The 22,722-nt window shown below is 54.0% G+C and overlaps 1 protein-coding gene across 1 annotated transcript in view; it reads right to left on the reverse strand.

Moving 5' to 3' along the window:
- The window catches only part of ADCY3 (adenylate cyclase 3), a 78,508-nt gene that overhangs the window by 30,164 nt on the left and 25,622 nt on the right, over positions 1–22,722 (reverse strand). Inside the window, exon 3 of the mRNA XM_045979367.1 lies at positions 11,654–11,803. Within this exon, the coding sequence (XP_045835323.1) occupies positions 11,654–11,803 (150 nt within the window). The remainder of the gene's footprint in view (positions 1–11,653; positions 11,804–22,722) is intronic.

Here is a 22,722-nt window from a genome sequence, read left to right on the forward strand (position 1 = left end):
AGCAGTGAATCCTGCTGGCTCTGCCCTCAAAACACATCCGGAATCATTCCCTTCATCCCCTCCATCCTGGTCTGAGCCACTATCCTCTCTCCCAAAATTACCGCATCGCTTCAAATTGGTCGCCCTGCTTCCACTGCTCGCTCTTCACCAGCAGCCAGACGGATCCATTTCAAACCTACCACCTTCCCATGTCCCCCAACTCCCTCAGGGGAAAGCCATGGTCCTTACAAGATTTTGCAGGACTGACCCCCACCTGCTCCCTGCCTCACCTCCTCCCTCTCTTCCCCTTACTTCTACTCCACCTGCAGCCACTGCCATGATGTCATGTGAACCTACCTCAGGGCCTTGGCACTTACTGCTTCCTCTCCCTAAACATTGCACAGCTCCCACCCTGACTTCCGGTCTCTGCTCAAATCTTATTTTATCCGAAAGCCTCCTATGCTCCGTCCCCTGCTTTGCCCACCACCTTTCTACCTGCTAATAGCATGTGCTCATTTAATATCTGTCTCCCCACTAGAATCTGTTCTGCTTAAAACCATGTCCCAGCACCGAGGACAGGGCCCACAACATTCATGCAATAAATGCTCTTGTAGACTTTTTAACAAGCTTACTCCATTCCCACTTCACAAGGAGGTTCCAAGGGCATAAGTAATGGGCCCAAGGTCATGTGGCAAGTAAAAGGCTGGCGAGGATGTGAATGCAAGTCTTACTCCTGAGCCCTGTGCTCTCGTATCTTTCCATTTTCCAGGGCAGTCAGGTATACAAGTTTTTAAAGAGAATGTCCAAACTTTTAAGTATTACAAATGTTTTAAACTCCAGGCAAGGTCAAAGGAAGCAGATCTCCACAGGCCAGGCGTGGTCCAGAGAAGACACCCATGAAGCTGCCGGTACCCAGAACGGAGGCCCCCGCCGGGAGGGAGCCCCGTCACCTCTCCGCTGGGTTTGCCCGGACGATTCAAGGAGGTAACCCCGTAAAAATGCAGCTCAGGGCTCGACACAAAGTAACCTGCTGATAACTACCCCATGATGAAACAAAACGTCGGGCCCCTGGCCAGAGAGAGGATGGGACTCAGCACAGCCCTGGCCACACTGGTCATGGACATGGATGGTAGTCGCTAAAACCGGGGACACACACGCAGCAGGCGGGAGAAGGGGACGGGCGCTGCAGCTCTGACCGCCACCGCCCCCCGCCCCCGGGGCCACAGCTCAGAAGCCACGTGGGCCACAGCTCAGAAGCCAAGCAGCCCACACTCAGTCCTGGGGCTGCCCGACCCAGCAGAAGCCTGCCCGCCCCCCCTGGAGGCCCCACGGCTCGGGAAAAACCTGTTCTCTGTGGGGTCATCCCTTGCGTTATTTAAAACGTGGATTTATTCTGCTAAGTCCTGAAACGTTAGAATGAAGAACGTTTTGTGAAATCCGAGGGGTGGGAGGTGGAGCCCACAGAAGCACGAATTCCTGCTTTACACCCTGGGCAACTCGCCTTCTGGCATTTCTCAAGCCACAACACGCTCGTGGCTGAAATGAAACTTAAAAATATCCGATACACTGGAAGTTCAGGGGGCAAGTATATTCGAGGCTGGTGTTGGGGTGCAGGGTCGTCTGTGGCTCTCAGGGTTGACGGGTCTGTCCCGCCCACATCAGGGGCTGATGGCGCAGCAGCCTGGCCCCGGGCCACCACCCGAGGAGCTAGAGGCACAGCTGCTGGGACCACGGTCCTCCCACCCCGCACCTGCCCCCACCCCGTACCTGCCCCCACCCCTGCCCAGTGGCTCCCCGGAAGGCAGGTCCCCAGCCCCAACCTCACTGTTGCCAGGACAAGAGCCAGCACGTTAAGGAGGGACACCAGACAACCCAACCCCAGGGCAAGAGGTAGCTGGTCTCTCTCTGTGTATCTTTCTTGCTCTGTGTGTCTCTCTCCTGCCCTGACTTCCCTCTCCCCAGCCAGCCTCTCGTGAGGCGTGGGCAGAGGTCAGCGAGGAGGGCCATTCAAGAAGACAAGCAGCGGAGCTTACGAAATGACAGCACTCCAGAGTCCCAAGCTCTGGGGCTCCCAGGAGAGAAGTCTGTGGCTTTCCTGGTCAACAGGTGGTTCTTCCGAGACGTCAAGGCAGAGGGTCACCCCCTGGAGGAAAGACTCCAGCATGAAGAAGAAACGCCACCCCCTGGTCACAGTGACCCTGGGTGTTGGCGTTAAGTAGAAGGAAAAGCAGAGAGAAGGGGCTGTTCTCTCTTGCACATGCCCCCAGGGGCTACATGGAAACCACCCAGCATCCACCTGCACCACGCTCCCCAGAGGGCCCCAGATGAAGATGACCTGGCCCCTGGCCCTCCCTGAGGCTAGCGGATGCTTCTCTGACCTAGAATCAACCCTGCACAGTCAGCCCTGGGCTCTCCCTCTTCCCTTCTGACGGGTGGGGTCTGGGGCAGCCCTCTCTTCCCCGAGTAAGGGCAGACCCGCCTGTCTTGTAGAACGTGGTCTAAAGGAAACTTCAGAAAGTTTAGAAAGAAACTGCCACATCTTGTCACCCCTCCATCCTCCCCGGCGTCCTCCTCCAACTTTGTCCCGCTCCCTGGGAAGTTAAATCTGAGTGCGAGATCCAGAGAAGCTCGGAGTTCTGTCGTTTTCACCTGGCGACAGGTATGTGCTCCGCGGGTTTCCTGTAGGCCTGCTGTTGCCACACTGAGGTTGGGCCACTTAGCAACCCTCGAGATCCCCAAGCACATCCTGGAGTATGGCCACACGGGAATACAGAAAAACAGCGCCAGTCCTCCAGTCCTCTGGGCTCCCTGCTCTACCCTAACAGGCCCCTGGAGCTGGGGAGGCAGAAGGGGGGGCCCCAAGTCCATCTTATGGCCCCGTGCCCCAGGCTGATCCAGGGGCTGCCTCCACAGTGGGACAGGTGCTCCGCAGAAAGAGTGCCCCATGCCTGCCAGAGGTGCCCTCCCAGAGCTCCAGCTCCCGATGACTTCACGGCAGTCACGACCCCCCCTGCCCCGACCCCGTCCTGCAGACAGGAGACTGGGGTCAGGGAGGCTGCTGCAACCGGGCGACTGGAATCTGAGCACCCCCATCCCACTCCTCCTCACGACACAGACATGCCCACTTCGGTGCCGAAGCGGAAGGGGAAGCCTGCACACCAAGGCCCGGGGCTGCTGTGCACCTTCCAGAGGTGGGGGTGGGGGCGAGGGGGCCCACTGTCGAGGGTTGCCTGCCATTACCAGCAGGAGGCTGGCCTCTTCGTGAAGGAGAGTACAACCTCCCAGGTAACAGGCGCAAGGAAAACAGGATCAGAGAAGCTGGGATGGGATCCCCTCAGCCCGGCTGAGGAAGGGGAGGGGCCCAGAGAGGCTACCGTCCTGCTGGAGGCCGCCCAGCCACCAGGGCAGCTCCCCCCATCGGTGCACACGCCGCTTCCCCTGCCCCCCCCCCCAGCAAGGCTTAGAAAACAAGACAAATACACGTTGACAAAATCCAAAGTGAGACACGAACCATGATATACTCAATTCTGAAATGAGGCCTCCTCTGCAAAGGATCTACTGAGCATATTTTTAACTGGGAATTTTTCATCAAGGCATCTAACCACTGTGAGGGGCCACAGAGGCCCAGACCGCAGACAGCCCCTCACACGGGAGCCGCAACCAAACCAGCTTCCCAGACTTTCTGCAGCCCTTTCTAGCATTTTCACATCCATGATCCCTTTTTTATTTTAAAGATTTTGTTTATATATTTGACAGACAGGGATCACAAATAGGCAGAGAGGCAGGCAGAGAGAGAGGGGGAAGCAGGCTCCCTGCTGAGCCGAGAGCCCGATGTGGGGCTCAATCCCAGGACCCTGGGATCAGGACCTGAGCTGACCTGAACCACTGGGCCACCCAGGCACCCCTACAATCTTATTTTTATTCTCACCAGAGGTCCTTGTGGGAGGACAGCGATGTGAGATTGCTGACCTTTCCTCCTCACCTGCACTCAGCCACAACTTTCCAGATGTCAGGTCGGCCCTGCCACGGAGGGAGGGAGCCAGCCGGATCCCATCCTACGTGGGGCCCCTCCCCCAGCCAATGTCCCCAAAGCAGGAGCCAGCGCGACAGCAACTGATAGCATGAAAGTGCTTTGCAGTCTCTAGACCCATCTCCGTGTTCTTACTTCAGCGATTTCCAGACAACCCCAGGACGATGGCATTATCTTTAATCTCACTTTTGCAGAAAAGTGAAGACCCAACAGGCAGAGTGCCGACATCACAAGGCGAGGAGGTGGGAAAGCTGGGTCTCACTGTTCCCCAGAAAATGCTGGAGGAAGTAACGGACCCAAATCCCAGGGCCAAGTTCATCAGCAGGGCTCGCCTGTGGTGCAGGCTTCAGACCCTGGGGTGGGTCCCAGGGAGAGGCGCACACAGGACGGCGGGCGTGTGCGAGGACCTCAGGCCTAGGTCCTTACGGGCAAGGAAAGCAACCAGCTGCTTATGGTGGTCCGACGCTCATGCAATGCCTTTCTGTGCAGTTTTGAAGATCAGGTTTGGGTCTGGGGTTTTCTTTCAGAGTGATGAACATGTTTTAGAACGAGATATGGTGCCTGCACAGACTTGGGGAGGTACTCGACGGCACCCTTTCATATGGTTAACTCGATGGTATAAGAATTTCACCTCCATAAAAGGAAAAAAGAAAAAAAAAGCAAATTTGGAAAGTTCTAAGGCCTTTTCTAGCAGAGAACAACTTATCACATTGTAGTTTTCACAGGTTTTTTTTTTTAAAGATTTTATTTATTTATTTGACAGAGAGAGAGAGACAGCGAGAGAGGGAACACAAGCAGGGGGAGCAGGAGAGGGAGAAGCAGGCTTCCCGCTGACAGGGAGCCCGATGTAGGGCTCCATCCCAGGACCCCGGGATCGTGACCTGAGCCGAAGGCAGATGTCCAAGACTGAGCCACCCAGCCACGCCTAAAGTTATTTTAAAATACTTCTCAAACACCCAAAGGATGGGAAGTTTGGGTGGTCTTTTCTACGCTTCTATCTTCAGATTTTTATCCGACAACAACCGTCCGATAGGAGACAGCCCAGGTGCACCGTGCAAAACAGACTCTGTTCGGCATCCACAGTGCCCACGTGACGCAGGCGTCCACACTTGGACAGCTGGTTCTTAGCCGCTATTCTTACCAGCTATCCGCGAGAATAACGTGTTACTTCTATAATCAGGATAATATGCTGAGGACACTCTCAAAACACAGAGGAAGAAACAAAGACTGGTAGGGATAATCCTCTATCAGCGTTTTCTTCTTTATACTTGTCTGCATTTACCACATAGTCTACAACATATGCTAACAAATACAGACAAGGAAAGCTCTTCCCAGCCTCAGTCTACCTGGCCCGCGACTTGAGCCAAATGAGTCCTCAGCAGGAAAGAGCTCACGGGACGCCACTACCTCCTCGGGGCCCCCGCCCTGCCACTGGGGTTTTCAAACAGGCATTTGTGGAGGCGCTGCGGCGACCCCGGATCGAGGCAGCATTTTCTCAATAAACAGGGAAGATTTGACCGCCCACGTGCATTCTCATTCACTGCTGGGAGGAGTGTAAATTCTTTGAACCTCTATATGAGACAATTCAGTAATATTTCTCAACATTAACCATGAACGTGCCTGGTTTCCTAAAACATGAGAACTACGACCTAGATAGTTCTAGAAAGTCCAGCATAGCACAATGACCCGTTAATTCTACTTCTGGGTCTACACCCCAAAGAATCGAGAGCAGAGAGTCAAACAGATCGGCGTCCACCCGTGTTCACAGCAGCACGATTCCCCACAGCTGGGAGGGGAAAGAACCCAAGTGGGCAACCGCGAACGAGTGGGTACACAGATGTGGTGTGAACAGGCAACAGAACACTACTGCGCCCTGAGAAGGAAGGACGTCCCAGCACGTGTGGCACCACAGATGAATTCTGAAGGCGCTGTACGAAGAACGAGAAGCTGGTCGCAGACGGACGCGATGCCACCGATGTGCGGTACCGAGGAAAGGGAAACTCGTAGAGACAGAAAGTAGGATGGTGGCAGCCAGGGGAAGGGCGGGGGAAGCTAGTGTTTCATGGCCACAGAGTTTCGGTCTGAGATGACGAAAAAGTTCTGGAAAGGAATAGCGGTGAACATCGCACGCAACGCCGTGAACTCAATGCCACTGAGAACAGTACACTTGGAAGCCCAGTGAAGTAAACGTTACTTCTTGATCACGGAACACGATACAGTCGTTTACAAGGGTAAAGCAATGCAGTGTCACCGTAGAACCTTCTAGAAGACAGCAGGTGAAAGACCTGGGGCAGGAGAGGGGTATACTACTTGCCTGTGTGTGCAAAGTCTGCGTCCCAGGTTTGGAAGTCCCTGGAATCCTGGAAGGGTCCGCAAGACGTGACGGTGGCGGTCTGAGGCATGGTGGAGCAGGTGCCCATGCGGGGAACCTCACTTTCCACGGAATAACCTTTTTCACACCTTCATAACTTCACCCCCCACACACACTGTGAGCGCTTGAACTTTGACTTCAAGACGCTGAAGAGGACGTCCAACCTTTGCTTCTTGCTATCATAGAGGTGCTTACACCAGATCAACGCTTCAGCCAAGACCCACCAGAAACGCCAGGTGAGACAGCTATCTGAAGACCATGGGAAACCGCACAGGGAGCTAGGATGAGAAGGGACAAGGTTCTGAGGGCACGGAAACACATTTCAGTGAGGCCGACACACTCTGCCCCTTTTTGCCCTTGAGGCCAGAGTTTGGAGGCCGGCCACAGAGCGAGGGCTGTATGCTTTCGAGGGGCTGGAGAGACAAGGATTGCTGAGCTAGGATTCCACGGCAGAACAGAGGGGCGAGGTCCTGGAGAGCAGAGACCCTTTTTCTACATACGCCTTCTCGAAGCATCTGCCGACCCCCGAGCTACAGGAGGCAAGAGAGACCGAGAACCCAAGCAGAAAGGGACAGCAGAGAGGCTGAAGTCAAAGAGGAGTCTGGGCAGTCTCTTAGTGCTGGGAGTTCAGGGCCCCTCAAGAGTGGAACGAGCCTTTGATTTAAAACCCCTGAAGGACTCTTTCCCAAGAGGAGGCACAAAGAGAAACCTGCTCTCAGACAAAAACCCAGCCCTAAATCTTCTCGTCCCCACGCTGGATCAAGATGAGTAAATCCTCTCCGGAGAGACATATTCACCAGAGCCACGACTACTCTCCATACACGATATTCAGTATTTATTTTATCCAGCGGTTTTTTTTTTTTTTTAAGTCCAGAATACCACAAGAGGCAAAAGTCAATAGGGAAAAACCAAAAATCAAGAGGGAAAAGCAGACCCATGGGTCTGTCAGACATCACAGTTGTCAGAGCCTTTAAAACGTTCCATATGTTCCAAAGAATAGATGACAGCACACGGAACTTACCGGAGAACTGGAATCTGTTTTGTTTTAAATGAAGTGGAAGTTCTAGAAATGAAAAAATAGTGAAATTAAGAATTCAACAGAGGAGCTCAAGCATCGATTTAATAAAGCAGATAAAAGGATTAGTAACCCGGAAGTTAGGTCAGTAAAAATATTCAGTCTGGAGCCCAGAAAAAAAAAAAAAAAAGAAGATGATTCAGGGGAATAAAAAAAGAGAGAGAGAGATTCATGGAATATGGTAAAAATGTCTAATAAGGACATCTAGAGTCCCGGAAGGAAAGGACAGAATGAAGCAAAAAGATACTGGCTGAAAATTTCAAAACTGACGAAAAACCTCAAGCCATCAATTCACGGAGCTCTTCAAATACCAGGCAGAGTAACTGTAAAGAAAAGTGCTAAGCTCATCCTTAGGAAACCGTGGACACCAAAGAAAACTGTAAAAGCAACCAGAGGAAAAACTACTGCATTACTTCAAGAGGACCAGCGTGTGTCTGACAGCTGGCATTTCAAGGAAAATCGTGGAAGCCACAGGATTTCGGAAAGACACCTTCAAAGGGCTCAGAGTAAAGCTGAATCAACCTAGAATTCTCCCTCCGAGAAGTGAACTTCAAAACTGAAAGCAAAATGGACACATTTCTAGGCAATTAGAAATGGAGAGAACTTACCACCGACAGACCTTCAAGAAAAGTGACACCAAAGGGAATTCTTCAAGAAGATGGAAGCACAGAAATGAAGAAACAGAGAGCATTCGAGAGGGCAGAACGGGGGCAAGTGTGCACACTGACTATTTGCTGCGGAAGATGCGATCAAACCATCTGACGGGGCTTCAGATATATGTGTAGTTAAAATATAGTAGTTGCCAGAAAGTCGGGGGGAGGGGGAATTGAGCATTGTGAGGTCCTTGCACTGGGACCAAAAAGGTAGAAGTACTAGTTTGGAGTAGATGAAAATGCACAATTGACACGTACCGACATTATGTCATCGCTGAAAGATATTTTGATGCATTTTGCAAAATACATATCATTCTAAGTGCGTCAAAGTCAATCAAAAAATGCAACGTCAAAAATAAAGTTCTGACAGATTCCAAAGGACTGAAATCATACAGAGTATGTTCTCTGATTGCAGCAGAAGCAAACTAAAAATCAGTAATGAAAAGATGACCTTAAAAATTCCCTGGATCTTTGCAACTTAATTTATGTCCTCTCAAATAGCCTGTGGATCAAAGATACCTCGATGGAAATTAAGACATATCAAAATTTGTAGAAGAAAGTGAAAACAAGTAATGAGGGAAATCTATAGCATCTGGTGCATGTCTTAGAAAATAAAAACGCTAAAATTAATTTGCTAAATTCCTTCTCGAGAAGGTAAAAAAGAACATGATGTTAACCCTGAAGAAAGCAGAAGAAAATCAAAGTCAAAAACAACGGTTTATAGAAGTGTACAAAAAAGGCAACAAAAAGGTGGTTCACCGAAAAGGCCCAAACATTAATAAACCTTAACTAAGACAGATTAAGGACAAATAAAAAACAGAAGGTACAAACTACCAACACCAGTAATGAAAAAGGAACATCACTACAAATCCCACAGAGATAGAGAATAAACGTGTCAAAAATGCGACATATTTATATGAAATGAATGAGTTCCTGAAAAAACAAAAGCATTCTATAACTTACACAAAAAACCAAAAACTTTGTACTTGTGAAGGAAACAGAGTCTCATAAAGGAAACTCTTGAGCCATGGGGCCTCACTGGTGAGTTCTTTTAATCCTGTAAAGAACCCGTATGTTCTTCAAGCTCTCCCAGGTTAAAAAAAGGAAACACTTTTCAAATTAGGTCCTAAGTCCAGCACAACCACGATGCCCAAACCTGCCAAGGACATGGGAAGAAAAACAAAAACAAGCAAGCAGCCCTCCTTAATGCACAGTCACGAGAGTCCTAACAGAAACATGAGCCAACTGCAAGGCACGGTGGTGCGGGGGGGGCTGCAGAATTCTGCCCATCCTGAAGGGGACGCGATTTCCAGAGGGATTCACGCATGTTATCCCATCTCCGCCAAAGGTTTTATTCTCATGTATGCTTTACACATAGGGAAACTGAGGCCCAAAAAGGGGAAGATGCTGTCCCAAGGTCACCCTGGGGCTAGAGCTGGGCAAGCCAAATTCATTCCACGTGATGGGCATTTACAGGCACCTGCGTTGTCCCAGCTTGGCCTGGGGATGTAGGTTTGTGCCTCTCCTCCCCCTGCACCACCCTTCTGCCTCCCTGGATCTCCCACTCTTGCAACCAGGTTCTGCTCTGCAGTTGCGGCCCTGGGCAGGCAACAACGCGGAACAGCAGTGTGGCCGGGACAGGCTGCAGCGCCCCCTGGCTGCCATGTGGTGTGCGGGAGTCCTAGAGCACGTGGTCCCCAGGCTCCTGACTCTGACCCTGCCTCGAGGGGACATCAGAAAATGCCCAAGCACTGCGTGGCCCGTGCACTGCAACCCGATCAGCAGCATGTCCAAAGCTCTACAGGCTACGAAGCACTCCCGCCAGGTTCCTACCTGCAGGGAACCCCACTGGACAAGTATCAATACTCCCGCTTTGTAGACGAGGAAAGCGAGGCTGTGAGAGGTGGGCAGCTTGTCTAAATTATCTCTGCAGAGGATAACAGATCCAGGGGAGACAAAGGACTTTCCCCAGCACCCCAGGAGCAGCCCCACACACACAGGCACTGTGGGCTGTGACTGAAGATGTCCTGGGTTATGCCAATTACACGCTGTGAGACAGACAAGATGGACAGGGATGCTGGAAACTGCACAAGTACTAGGGACAAAAATTCCTGACCTAGCTGAGCAGGGACACAAGCGGTTTTTAACGTCAAGAACCCAGTGGGATGTCTCCACAGTAGGAGAGAGGAGATGCGAAGACAGACAAGACAGCATAAGAGCCAGAAACTGAAAAACACCATAAAGCCGGTACAGCAGGATTCTTTACGTCCAAGCAAGCAGGAGCAGCTCCTGGGGAACCACGGGATACAGGGATGGGGAGAAGGAGACACACACAGTGAGCTGCTCAGCTTGAACTTGGCCCTTTGTGGAAACGGAGGCTGGGGAGACTTCTCTTCTAAGACCTGTCTTCTGAAGAAGCTGGCTCCTAGGCCCAGCTCAGAAGCTTCTAGCAATCCCTGGTAAACAGACAAAACACATCCTCGGGACTCAGCCAACGACTCAGTGTGTGCCTTTGAAGAGCACCATCGAGAGAGGGTGAGGCCCACCCATGGGGCTCCCCAGCAAGCCTTCCAGAGTGGCCCCCCAAAACCATGGCTCTGTCCACCTGAGTGGCAGGGTCTGTGAAAACAGCAATTTCAGCGAATCCAGAGCCAAGAGCACCACCTAAGTCCCAAATGACATGGTTCCCAGCCATGGTTTCAACCTATTGAGTCTGTTAGGGGGAAACAAACCTATGGGTCGCAGGAAGTTGGCCGATGTAACTTCGGCAGACCTTCGAAAGGCATTTGAGATGAATCCAGACCAGAAACTATTTAAACGACTGAATCCCATGAGAACTGGGAGGGTCAGGCTGGAGCAAAGCCAGTAAACAGAGAGTGGGGACAGCAGGCACTTCTCTCCATGGAAAAATGTAAACAGCGGGGTCCCCCGGGTTTGGGCTGGTTTTACTTCTTCATCAATGACTTAGAAGGAGAAGGAAACAGGAACCTTCCCCGAGCCCAAAGGAAACCGAGTGCCCTGGGGGGAGGGGAGCAGGCTGGGGGGGCCTCACGGGCAAGGCCCCCGGCTACGGCTGGGCCCACGGCAGCAGCAGAGACCCCAGCGCCGGCCAGCCCGCGGCAGGTGCGCACAGCCAGTCGGCCGGAGAACCAGAAAGGGCAGCAGAGGAGGTGAGGCCCAGGGGGAGGAGTATTCAAAAGAAACACACAGAACTTTTTAGCCTGAGAGAGGAACACAGGAAGTCACCGGTGACTGCTTGGGTCAATGTCGTTCTTTACGAAGTTTTAAATCACAGGGGGAGAAAACACTGACCGGGGGGAGGTTTAGGTCAGGCACGGAGGAGGAGAGAGGAGGGAGGGTCCAGCGACAGAAACTCCCTGACGTCAGGAGGAGCTCTCTGGGGGCGAGAGGCCCGGAAGCAGCCAACCCCTGGCCCTGGCAGTGAACTCTGACCCCCCCCACCCCTGCTGGGTCCGGCCCTGGTCCTCTGCCACCCCCCCCCGACCCCTGGCTCCTGGCCCGCGGCCACCCCGAAGGAGACTCGCCTGCTGCTGGCTCTGCTCCTCCAGGTTCATCTTCACCTCCAGGGACTGGCGGGCCTCCAAGAAGGCCTTGCGGTGCTTGCGGTCCGCCATGTAGTAGGACATGATGCCCACGACGATGGCACACAGGTAGAGCAAGACGTTGGCCAGGATCTGTGCCCCGGGGAGAGAAAGGGACAATGATGAAGGCACCAGCTCAGGAGGAGGGATGGAGGGGAGGTGGCGCAGCGGGTAACAAAAATCAACTCCCAAGCTGCGCGGTGCCCACAGGGGACCCCAGTGAGCCTATCTGGGTCCCGGGAACAGACCCTGCCCCACTTGCCACCAGTGGGTGAGGCCCAGACCTGGAAGGCTGGTCGAGGGGCTGTTCTCCCCTCCTGCTTCACACCACAGCTAAACTGGCCAATCCGGTCCACCTGTGAGGTCCCTCTGCTACCCAGTTCATTCGTTCGTTCATTCATTCATTCATTCATTCATTCACATACTCATTCGTTCAACCAGCACTTGCTGAGGACCTAGTAGGTGCCCTTAGCTGCTGTGCTGACTAGCAGAGCAGGAGAGGGTCCAACCCCCAGATCCACCAGCCAGGAGCGTATGACTCTAAAAGCTGCTGGTTGTATGGAAGGTCACAAGGGACACGCAGCCGCCCCGGGCTGACCTGCAGTCATCACGTGACCTTACGTGTGGGCTGCAGGCGTGGAGGGGGCTGGGCTTCACATGCACCCGCTCAGCCAACCCACCTGCCAGTCCCAGTACCCCGGTGCCATGAGGAAGCTACGGGAAGGGGAAAGGGCAGCTGTGAGGCCAGACTCCTCTGCAGCTCAGTATGGTGACGCAAAGGCCTCCTTGGGGCATTGAGAGTCTGTTCCTCCCTCCTTGGCCCCCGGCAGGCTCCCCCTGGTGCCTGTGGTCCCCAGCCTTCCACAAGCGACTGGGATCGCAGACCTGACTGCCTCCTGCCAGAGGCAACCTTGACTCTGGACCTGAACATCCAAACCACATCTGATCTCCTAGTGCTTGTGCAAACGGCCACGGCCTTTGACCCTGCCTGGGTCCCATCTGGGGCTGGCCCAGGTTCTCGCTCTGCCGCTTCTCCAGCTCCCAAGAGGCCCATTTCCAGGTTGGGCTCCTCCCACGTCCCCCCGGAGGGCGGCTCACACCCTCCCCACCTGGGCTCCCTGATTCCCGCCAGGGGAGGCCTGACCCCTTCTCTGAAGGGTGTGGCTCTTCAGGCAGAAGTTTGCAGCTGAGATGTGGGTTGGGTAACAAAGGTTCTTCATTTCTGACCCCTCAGACAGAAAAGCTCTTCTAGCAAAGTATGATGTTTTCCGAATTTTCTGAATAGGCGAAAAATGCAGGAACATCAATTTTAGATTCTTGAACAAGATGGTTTAATAGACAATAAGAGAGGTTAACTCTGATGTGAATGTCCTGGGGACTCTTGGTTGTGCCACATTCCTACTTCTGTTTCACCAGGGCAGTCCCCAGCAGAACATTCCTGCAGGCCTGGGCACTGAGCAAAGGCCTGCTGAGTAGTGAACTTGTTAGTAGGTGACGTGTGTGTTGCTACTGGTCATCAAACAGATGTCACGAGCTCCTTCAGTGGCTGGTTCCAGCAACTACCATTTTACTGTGTTTTTGGGTCTGGGCAGCCCCGATCACCCACACCATTCATGTGGCGGGTGGGCGACTTCAAAGTCCCATGGGACATCTCCCGCTCTTCTGCTTGGGCATGACAGGCCATTCCCACCTGAGCGCTCAGTATCTGTATGGCCTCAGGCTACTTACTAAGTACCTGAGAGTCCAAAGAGCCACCAAATTTACCAATTTGGGGCCAAGCAAATCACACAGACCATGCTGAGTCTGAAAGCCAGTCTTGGCCTGAGGTCTGGGACCTTCTACCAGCCCAGAGGCTACCTGTATTTCCAAGGCAGTATAGCTTTGGAAATCTGCCTGGCCCCAAGTTTATGGTACAGGAAGCCAGTCAACAAGGTCAGGCTGTACATCACACATCCTCACTGAGTGGTCGCACTTTGCCAGAGCCCACGCAGGGTCCTGATACAGCAGTCACCAAGGCCGAGGGTCTCTGGTCTTATGGGGCTCTGGGTCCTAGAGGTCAGGGGAGTAGCCGCACATCAGGGGTCACATGTCTGAGCCCCATGCCTACCAGTGCCCACGGCTCCGAACCAGAGGCTCCAGACAAGGCAAGCTTCCCTGGGGCCATAGGCCCATCTTGGGTCCCAGCCACAACCAGCCTAGACTGCCACACAGGCCAGGGACAGAGCTTCACGCTCAGGGGCTCCTTGCCCCGCAACAGGCTCAGCCTGACCACATGGCATGGTGGATGGAACAGACTCTGTGAAGCATACAGTGCTGAGGCTGTGTCAGGATTACTGTTGTCATGACCCATCGGGCTGCCCCCTGAAAAAACCACACCCACTCTACAGACAGTCAGCAACTACAATGGGAAAGCCTCAGGCCAACCCCCACCAAAGATGGTTATCCAAGGAGCAAAACAGGATTCAGGTTCGGCTTGCACTTGCATTTACATGGAGCCGCACTCCCTTCCTCAAACCATGCCTATTTTAAAATAATCTCCCCTTCTGCCTTCCACTTGTAGGTGCAAAAAACAAGTGTAGAAGGTGGCCTGGCCAGGGGCGCTGCCCCTCGCTGGATGGGCAACCTGCTAGTTCAGGTACCTTCTCTGAGCCCCTGCTTTGCCATCTATAAGCTGAGGGGCGGGCTAACTCCTCTCAAACGTCTCTGCTGTCCTGACCCCATCTGGCCCTCATCAGGCTGCACTTGGGAGGGTGAAGGTTAGGCCTGGAGAGGACCCACTCGGAAAGGCCGGAGGGAAGGCAAGGACGGGCCGTTCTTACTACGTCTTGTCCCCGGAGCACCCCGAATCACAGATGGAGTGGCCCACCCCTTCTTGACTTGCACTCTCAGCTCACGTGTGCAGGGACGTGGAGGCAAATGGCCATGACTGGGTCACACACTGGAGACTCATGTGGGTCCTGCAGGTCCCTCCCATGCCAACGAATTCTTTCCTGGCCTCCCAGGGAGCTTATTCCTTCCTAGGGAATTCTCCCAGGAGTCCCAGGCTGTGGGATTCTCAGAGCTCCCTCAGTTCTCTAAATTTGCCTCGACTACAGAAAGGGTCCTTAGGGTTGCTGTTGCTCTGTTCCAACCCAAGCCCTCTGTTCCACGCAGCCATGGCTCCAAGGCTTGGAAGGAGCTTGGCAGTACCCCCGTGCCAGGCAGCAAGGCCCTACAGATGACTCTCTGCCTCCAGGTTCAGGCCACAAATTGGATTGGGCGATGCTGCTAAGCCAAGGAGACCTCCAGCCAGAAAACCAGGGAGTGAGGAGGAGGAGCAAGGTTTGGGAGTGAGGAGTTGCCGCTCTGCTCATGGGGGAGGCTCTCAACATGCAAAACATACAGCAACACAGTCACCTGGGTAATGGCTGCCTGACTGGCTCCACCCCAGGGACGTGGGGGGGACTCAGGGGTTGGACGTGGTGGGCAGAGGTCTGCCAATGCTGCTGGGTGATCCTGCTGTGTGGCCTGCTGTGTGCCCAGGGCCAGAAAATCTCCTCCCGTTCTCAGCCCAGCACAGTGCAGGCATCAAGGAGTCCTCAGGGACTGAGACACCGTCCTTGCCCCCAGGGCCGCCGCTGGCAGAAGGTGGCCCCAGTCCAGGGAGGACAAGATGGGGTAAGCAGGGAGGCTGTCATCTCTCTAAAACACACTGATGAGTCCTGCTCCCACTACGGGTTAAGAATTGCAGACCCAAGGAAAACGTGAACCCCAGCGAGCGTCTGAACCGTGTCTCTCATGTGACTGGGACAAATGGGCATCTCCAAGCTGAGCCTTGAGCTCTGCTGTCTTACAGTAAGTTCCTGGGGCGCCCCCCCCCCACGCCAGGGTAAGGGGGGAGGGTCTCCTTTTCAGGACGCATCTCTTCTCCCTCCAGGGCTGCCTTCGCCCACCCCCAGCTACACCTGGCCTACCCAGCAGGCCCCTCCTTCTCCCCAAGAGCCCTGCTCAGCCCCCATCCCCCCCGGCGCCCCCCCCGCCTCCCCCTGTGCTCCCCAGACTCACCTGAGAGGTAGTGCAACCATGTCACAACTCGCCCCCCCCCCCCCCGACCCCTTCAGCCTCATCAGCCGACTGGAAACCATCACAGACCTGACCTCCCAGCCTCAGGATCTCCCCAGGAGTCAGCCCTCGAGTCAATATCCCCTCCATGCACCTCACGCCTTTCCCACCCCACCCCACCCCAGACTCAGAACAGAGGAACAAGCCTTGGTCACTTTCCTGGGGACTGTGCAGGCCAGGACAGCAGGGGAGACCGTTCCCTGCAGGAAATATCCAGAGGCGAAGGCTGAGCCCGCAAAGAGTGCCGACAGAGGCCAGGCAGGTGGGGAGGGTCACACTGGGTCAGGGAGGTGTTGCACAGCTTCAGGAAGTCACCAGTCTTGGAAACAGAGACCGGCTCGGACACCGCACTCGGTGACCCCCTGAGTATGGCAGCGTGGCCGGGAGGCTTCTCCTCTCCATCACTGTCAACACGGACTGCCCTGGGGCGCTCCAGGGGCAGGGTTCGCACACAGGACACATGACCCTGGGAACAGAAGGGGAAGAGGTTCCCAGCCCGGGCAGGCCCATGGGACCCTGATGCGTGGCCTCTGGCTCCAGGGGGGATGGGGGATGGGGTTCAGGCAGGGGGCCGTGGTGCCCCCGTGAGCCCATTCCACTGGATGCCCCACACCAGGCTTCAGACTCGGGGTGATTCCCCTGCACAGCAAGCCTGAGAAGTCCCGCTCTGGGGTGCCATCAAGGTCACTCTTCTTATCCCAGTGGTCCCCTTTCTCCAGTGAAAGAGACTGGGCCGCAGTCTCAGTGCAAAAGAACTGTTTGTTTTTTTTAATGTGAGATTTTTAAAACAATGGGGAGAATGAATGAATCTCCCAAGTAGGCAAACATTCAGAAGACAGCTTCATCTAACCCATGACAGCCGGATGGAGTGTCTGTAATACCCCAGCTCCGAGACACAGCCGTGAGAAAATTCCTTCACAAAATCCTTCCCCTTGGAATCGGATGAATCACAAAATCCTGCACATTTCTAACAGTCCCCGGGGACACGGGGCCGGGCGAAGCAGGACTTTAAAAAAGTAGTCATCCTATCCAAGGAGGGCTGGTGCCTCCCTTGCCCAGGCTGGCCCTTCCCCATAGGTTCATTCCAGCCTGGAGATTCCAGAACACTCTAGAACTGGGGAGAAGAAACCCAGAGAGAGAAAGCCGCTCTGGGGAGTCAACATCCTTGCCAGCTGCCCTCAGAGACCTTGAGATGCTCTGTGTCGGGGGAAGACCACATTGGAGCCTCTGTTCATTAAAACTAACTTCGATGTTTTGGAAAAAAAAAAATCTCCAAGGAGCCATAGGGCAGGAAGGAGCAAGGGAGCAGGCCCCTCTGTAGGTAACCAGGCTCCCCAACCCAAGGAAGCCAGGCCAGAGCCTGCGGTGGCCCCATACAGTGCCCGAAAGACATCCCCCTCTGGAGCTCACTGCAGACCACAGGTGGTCCTCATTAATCAGGTCCCTGCTATGTCCCCTCTTCCCAGAGACCTACCCTGACAACTCCCCCGACTCTAACATTTTCCTGTTTTAGACCCTGCAGAGAAGTACCTGCACTTTCCATTCCCCGATCTTATTTGTCCGTTTACTCTGTTTACTTCACTAGAAAGCCAGCGCCCAGGGGACAGGGCTCTGTTTCTGTTTCCCTGCCAATTCCCCAGCCCTGGGACTGTGAGAGGCACACGGGAAGGCCGGTGCCCACTGGATGAACACATGGCAGAGAGAGGTCGGGCTGTGTGGCTTGGAGCAAGTCCCTTCCCCTCCCTGAGACTGAGAAGTGGCTCAGTCCCCCCGGTGGCCCTGAAGGCTGCTCCACAAGATCAAAACAGAGGTCATGTGCAAGACTGCCCGGTCTGGGGGCGAGCACAGAGCAGGAGCTGAGTGACGATACTGATGATACTGTAACAGTGTGCTCAGAGCCTCCACGTTCACTATCCTCATCTGTCACAACGAGTAAAGTTCCTAATCTCATTTTATGGAAGACACGTGGATTCAGAGGCATATGAGGCAACAAGGCTGTGGTCTCCTGACCGGTGCTGACGCTAGAGCCAGACCTCTTTCCTCTTCTGTCCCCCCCTCCAAGCCCAGAGTTCAAGTTTCAAGACAGTAATAAAAACCTGCCCCCCCACCCAGGAGACTGAACATCAGAAGGCAGCCTGGCCGGACCTGTACTGCCCGGGGCCAGGTCCACTACCGGCCTCGCCCCAACGAGCCAGCACAGGACCCAAGCAGGAGTCCAGGACCTGCTCTGTGTTACTCAGCTGAGTTGTGATGAGGCTCAGCAGAGGCTGGGTGGAGGCCGAGGCACCTGTGGCCCATGGGGATTACAGAACCCAGAAAGGACCCGAAGCATCTACACAGGTTGGGGGGGGTCTGCAGACAACGGGGGCCACTCTCATGCTACTCTAAAGCTAACTCTGTGCCAAGAGATGCCTGCGGTCTCCAGTAAATACAACCCTACTCCACACAATTCAAGGTTTGGGCCTTGGGGTACCACTGAGCTGTCCTTCCAACCTGGGTATTTGTCAAATTTCCACCATGGGCCTCAAAACAAGAGGACCTCTAGAAGCTCCCATCTAGTTTTATAGCTTGGGCATGACTCTGCTAAAAAAAACATTCAATGTCTACCCTCTTCCAAAATAAAAACGACTTCGAGAATAGGCATACAGCCAACCCGGCATGTTACAAGAGGTCCTTCATGATCCACTGGGTTGTCAGAACAGTCTCTCAGGTTGTGCACCGCACAACCCCAGGGGCACCACTCTGCAGACTCTGACCTGACGGCTCCTCTACAGGTGTGGAACATGGCATTCCTGACAACTGGGTTCTAGTATCACTTTTTTCTTCTACCTGGCTGCTGCCCACCCCTCACTCCGGCCACACTGATCCTCTCTCCAATCCTCCAATAAGATACGCTATGGCTGGGGCTCTACAGCTCTAACCAGAACATCCTGCCTCTGCTCCGCCTGTGGAGGGCCACACGGGACGACCCTCCAGCGTAATCCGCCTCAAACTCCCAGCACATACCTGTTCTTGTTACGGTCCCAAGACCCAGCTCCAACACCACCACCCCCACTCCCCAAACAGAACTAGTCATTCATTCATTCACTCATTCGAAGGTTTTGTGAATGCCCACCCTGTGCCAGGGAGATGCTTGGCATGTCTCAGTGAACACAGCAGAGGCAGTCCCAGCTATCGGGAGTGGATGTCCTGGTGACAGCAGATAGAAAATAAACATAATTCAACAACAAGAGGGTCAGAGCTCAGCGGAGAAGAGAAGTGAAGAAGTGACGGGCAGCTGCTTCGGATCAGAAGGCGAGGGAGCCAGCTGGCCCCATTCTTGACTCCCCCGGACGAGCACCGTACAGCCGTACCCTCACCGAGACTCCTCCCTCCTATGGATTCTGACCCTGGGATCCGCTCTGGCCCAAACGGACGTCAGCGCAGATGACGCGAGCAAATGCTGAGACACACCGCATGTGCTCTCGTGTTTCCGCTGTTGCCAGGAGAACAATAAGCACGGAGACACGCGGGCATCCAGCAGAACGAGGGACCCGTGGGAGCCCCGCAAAACCCAAGCTACACCTGGAGCCCAGCCCAGCTGAACGCAGCCCCGATCGGCCACGCGCTGTCCATGCTGTGCTCGTGCGAATGAGGAACATAGGGCTGCGAGCCACTCGGGGTTGGGCGGGTCGTTAGCGCTGGCGGTCCTGAAGCAGGAGCCTCAAAGCTGAGATATGGATGACAAAAAAGACCCCACCATGGGAAAACGCAGAAGAAAGAGCATCCTGGCTGGAGAACACATGCCTCTTTTCCACCGGACACCCCCACTGTACTCTCTGCTGCTTCTCCCTGCCCGGGACATAGCAAAGTCTCCAAGGGCAGGGGGCATCTCTCGCTTCCACGGCAGCCTCTGGGGCCAGCAGTTACCAGCACAGAGCACACTGAACGGCAAGAGAAGGCAGGCCAGAGAAGGGTTCACCCTCCACTGACGTGTTCCCCTGGGTAAGAGAACCAAAATGAGGCAGACAAAGGCTAGAGCTGTGGGCGGTCCAGCCTGCCGGGGGCCGGGCAGCAGTGCATCTGGGGACAGGTCTGACCACAGTGACAAGGAGACACAGGGCTCCTGGCATCTGCTGAGCGGAGGCTAGGGATGCTACAGAACACCCTACCATGCACACAGCAGTCCCCACAACAATTACTCACCTAGCCCCCGGTGTCGATAGACCCGAGGTCGGGAAACCTTGGCTAGAAAAACACCTTCTTCCTGTCTGATGCCCAAGTATTCACATGAAACTTTCCTAAGCTTTTTTACTGCACGGTAATGAACTCTGAGGACAAAGATGCGAGCAAGCAGATGCTGATGTCTGTCATAGGCCTTGGGGCTAAGAGGAAATCGTGCCTGATGCCCGCTGAACCTAAGGACACAGTATCTTGACAAACCCACCCAGGATGGAAAGACGGCCATGTCCCTGGGGGCAGGGCGATGAAGACCAGAGAAGGCCATCCTGCCTGTCTCTCTGTAGGAGGAGACGCAGCAATGAACATCCCGCACCTAACATTTTATACTGACCCAGGGATTAGTCACTTGAAGGGGACTAGGATAGGGGGAATCAGCGAACCCCTAAATTAGGGACAAATGTTTCACCTTTTTCTGGGGAAGCAAGTTCATTGCTCTCACCAGATTCTCAAAAGGGTCTGTTAGCCCAGATACGTAAGAACCACAGAACTCAGCAAAAGCTCCCCCTTCTCCAGTGGCTTCACTACAGAGACAGGTGCCTAGTCCCAGCATTCCGATTCTTCTCTTACTGATGTGACCCCGTTACTTAGCCACCTTGGTCCTCTTCTCCAGGCCAAATAATTCCAATTTTACTTAGAGGGCTCTATTTCACGACGTTTAATCATGTTTGGCTTCCTTTTTAAAAAAAAAATCTGGAGAAGCTACTGGAAAGAGAGCTGAGGAAGCACAGACTGTCCTGATGGAGAAAAGGATAGGGAGGCCTGGGTGGCTCCGTTGGTTAATCACCTGCCTATGGGTTGGATCGTGATCCCAGCATCCTGGGATCAAGTCCCACATCAGGCTCCTTGCTCAGCCAGGAGCCTGCTTCTCCCTCTGCCTGCCTCTTCCCCTGCTTTCTCTCTCTGACAAATAAAATCTTTGGGGGGGAAAAAAAAAGGGTAGGTCAGCAAAGGCCCCCACGAGGGAGTAAAATTTGATCTGGCAAACTTGGGTTACGGGCTTTCACACACACAACACTGAGCTTTTATAGACGTTTTAATATATGGATTCTGGATGGTAAAGAACATTTAAGCCAACTTCTGATGACCAATATTAAATGAAAAAAAAAAAAAGCCAAAAGTAATTAATTAGACGCTCACAGGAGTGAGCAGAATGACAACAAGCTCCGTGCCTCCTGCTCTGGTCCTGTTACCGCTGAGCAATACCAGCAGCATTTAATGCATAGACCCTGAATTTCTGGAAATGTCTTCGAATGAACTCGAGAACACATGTACCAGCCCAGAGGAGGAGGAGCACATAATCTACAGACAGAAGATTTTTGGAATTCCGGAAACAGAACCATCACGTAAACCAAGCACGCGGAAATGTGCAGGGAGACGGCCGATCACACAGAAACATCAGAGCCCTTGCCCCGTGGAACAGAGCAAGCTCTCAGGACTCCAGAGCTGCCGACCTCTCAATTCAGAGTGGCTCAGACCTTGAGAGTGACCCTTTCTGCAGGTTCTCCAGCTGCAGAAACCAGCCACCGCTCCTCCTCCTTGGGGACGCCATCCCCTTCTCTCCCACCATGCTGCTTAGGCCTTCCTCAGGGGTCCTTCCTCCCTGCAGCCCCTCGGGGCCCATCCAGCGACAGCCAGGATGGTTTTCACAGTCACTGGTTTCAACTCAACCCTCCAGGGCTTCCTCCTCGGTTGCTATCTCTCCAGCTCCGGGCTTCGGAGCCAAGTGCGTGGGCATCCCCAGGGGACCGGCTGAAGAACGGGACTCCCGGGGCCCGCCCGCCGGCAGCACAAGAAGCCGCACTGCACGGTCTCTACTTCTGGAGCGTCGCTTCTACAAGTCACTGTTCTAGCTGGTGTAATAAATACAAAAGCAAAGCCAAGACTCCCCCCCTTTACTGGTTCTGTAAACCAAACTCCAAACATACATGGCCACTTCCCTTCACCCCCCCTGGGCCCGTCACCTATCTTTCTCCTGTCTGCTGACTCTCTTTCCAATGTTCACCCCTCAGCCCGAGACACCGGACCTCCTCGCTGCCCTTCCCTGTCCGACCCGCATCTCTTCCTGACACTGGAAGCTACGCGCACGGAGAGGTCTTCCATCCGTGAACGCCGGTTCAAGGGTCCTGCCTTTAGTCCAGGTCCCTGGTGTTCGCAGGGACCGTGCACCCCAGATGACTAGAACCCAGCACCCAACACCATGTACACCCCAGGAAACCTCTGTTGAATGCCTGAACCCGCACTAGCCCATTCTCCCTGTTGGGGGGAGGGTCCTTTGAGCAGCTCCCATGGGTCACTCATCCCCTCTCCTCTCTCTGGGTCTTCCTTCATCATCACCTCTCCCTCGGGATGGGGCCCTCCCTGGCCCCTCTCTGGTCCTGTCCATCCACACCGTGGTATCACAGAATCTTCCCAAATTGTCTTTTTGCAAGCACTATCTCCTGCTCAAAACACATAGCCAGCTTCCCATCGTCTAAAAGGTAGAAATTCAAAACACTCATTCTGGCACTCAGAGTCCTACTTCGGCCCCAATCGATTTTTCTAAATCCCCCCCCCCCCATGTCCCTGACATAACACATCTGCTCCAGCCAGGCTGACATCCCCGATGTGGTGGCCAGCAGACACGTCTGGCTTCAGCACTGGTTATGGCCCGCACTTTGAGAGCTCTTGAACTTTCCCACTAAAGCATCTGG

This window comes from Meles meles, chromosome 15 (genome assembly GCF_922984935.1).
Source record: "Meles meles chromosome 15, mMelMel3.1 paternal haplotype, whole genome shotgun sequence".
Taxonomy (NCBI): domain Eukaryota; kingdom Metazoa; phylum Chordata; class Mammalia; order Carnivora; family Mustelidae; genus Meles; species Meles meles.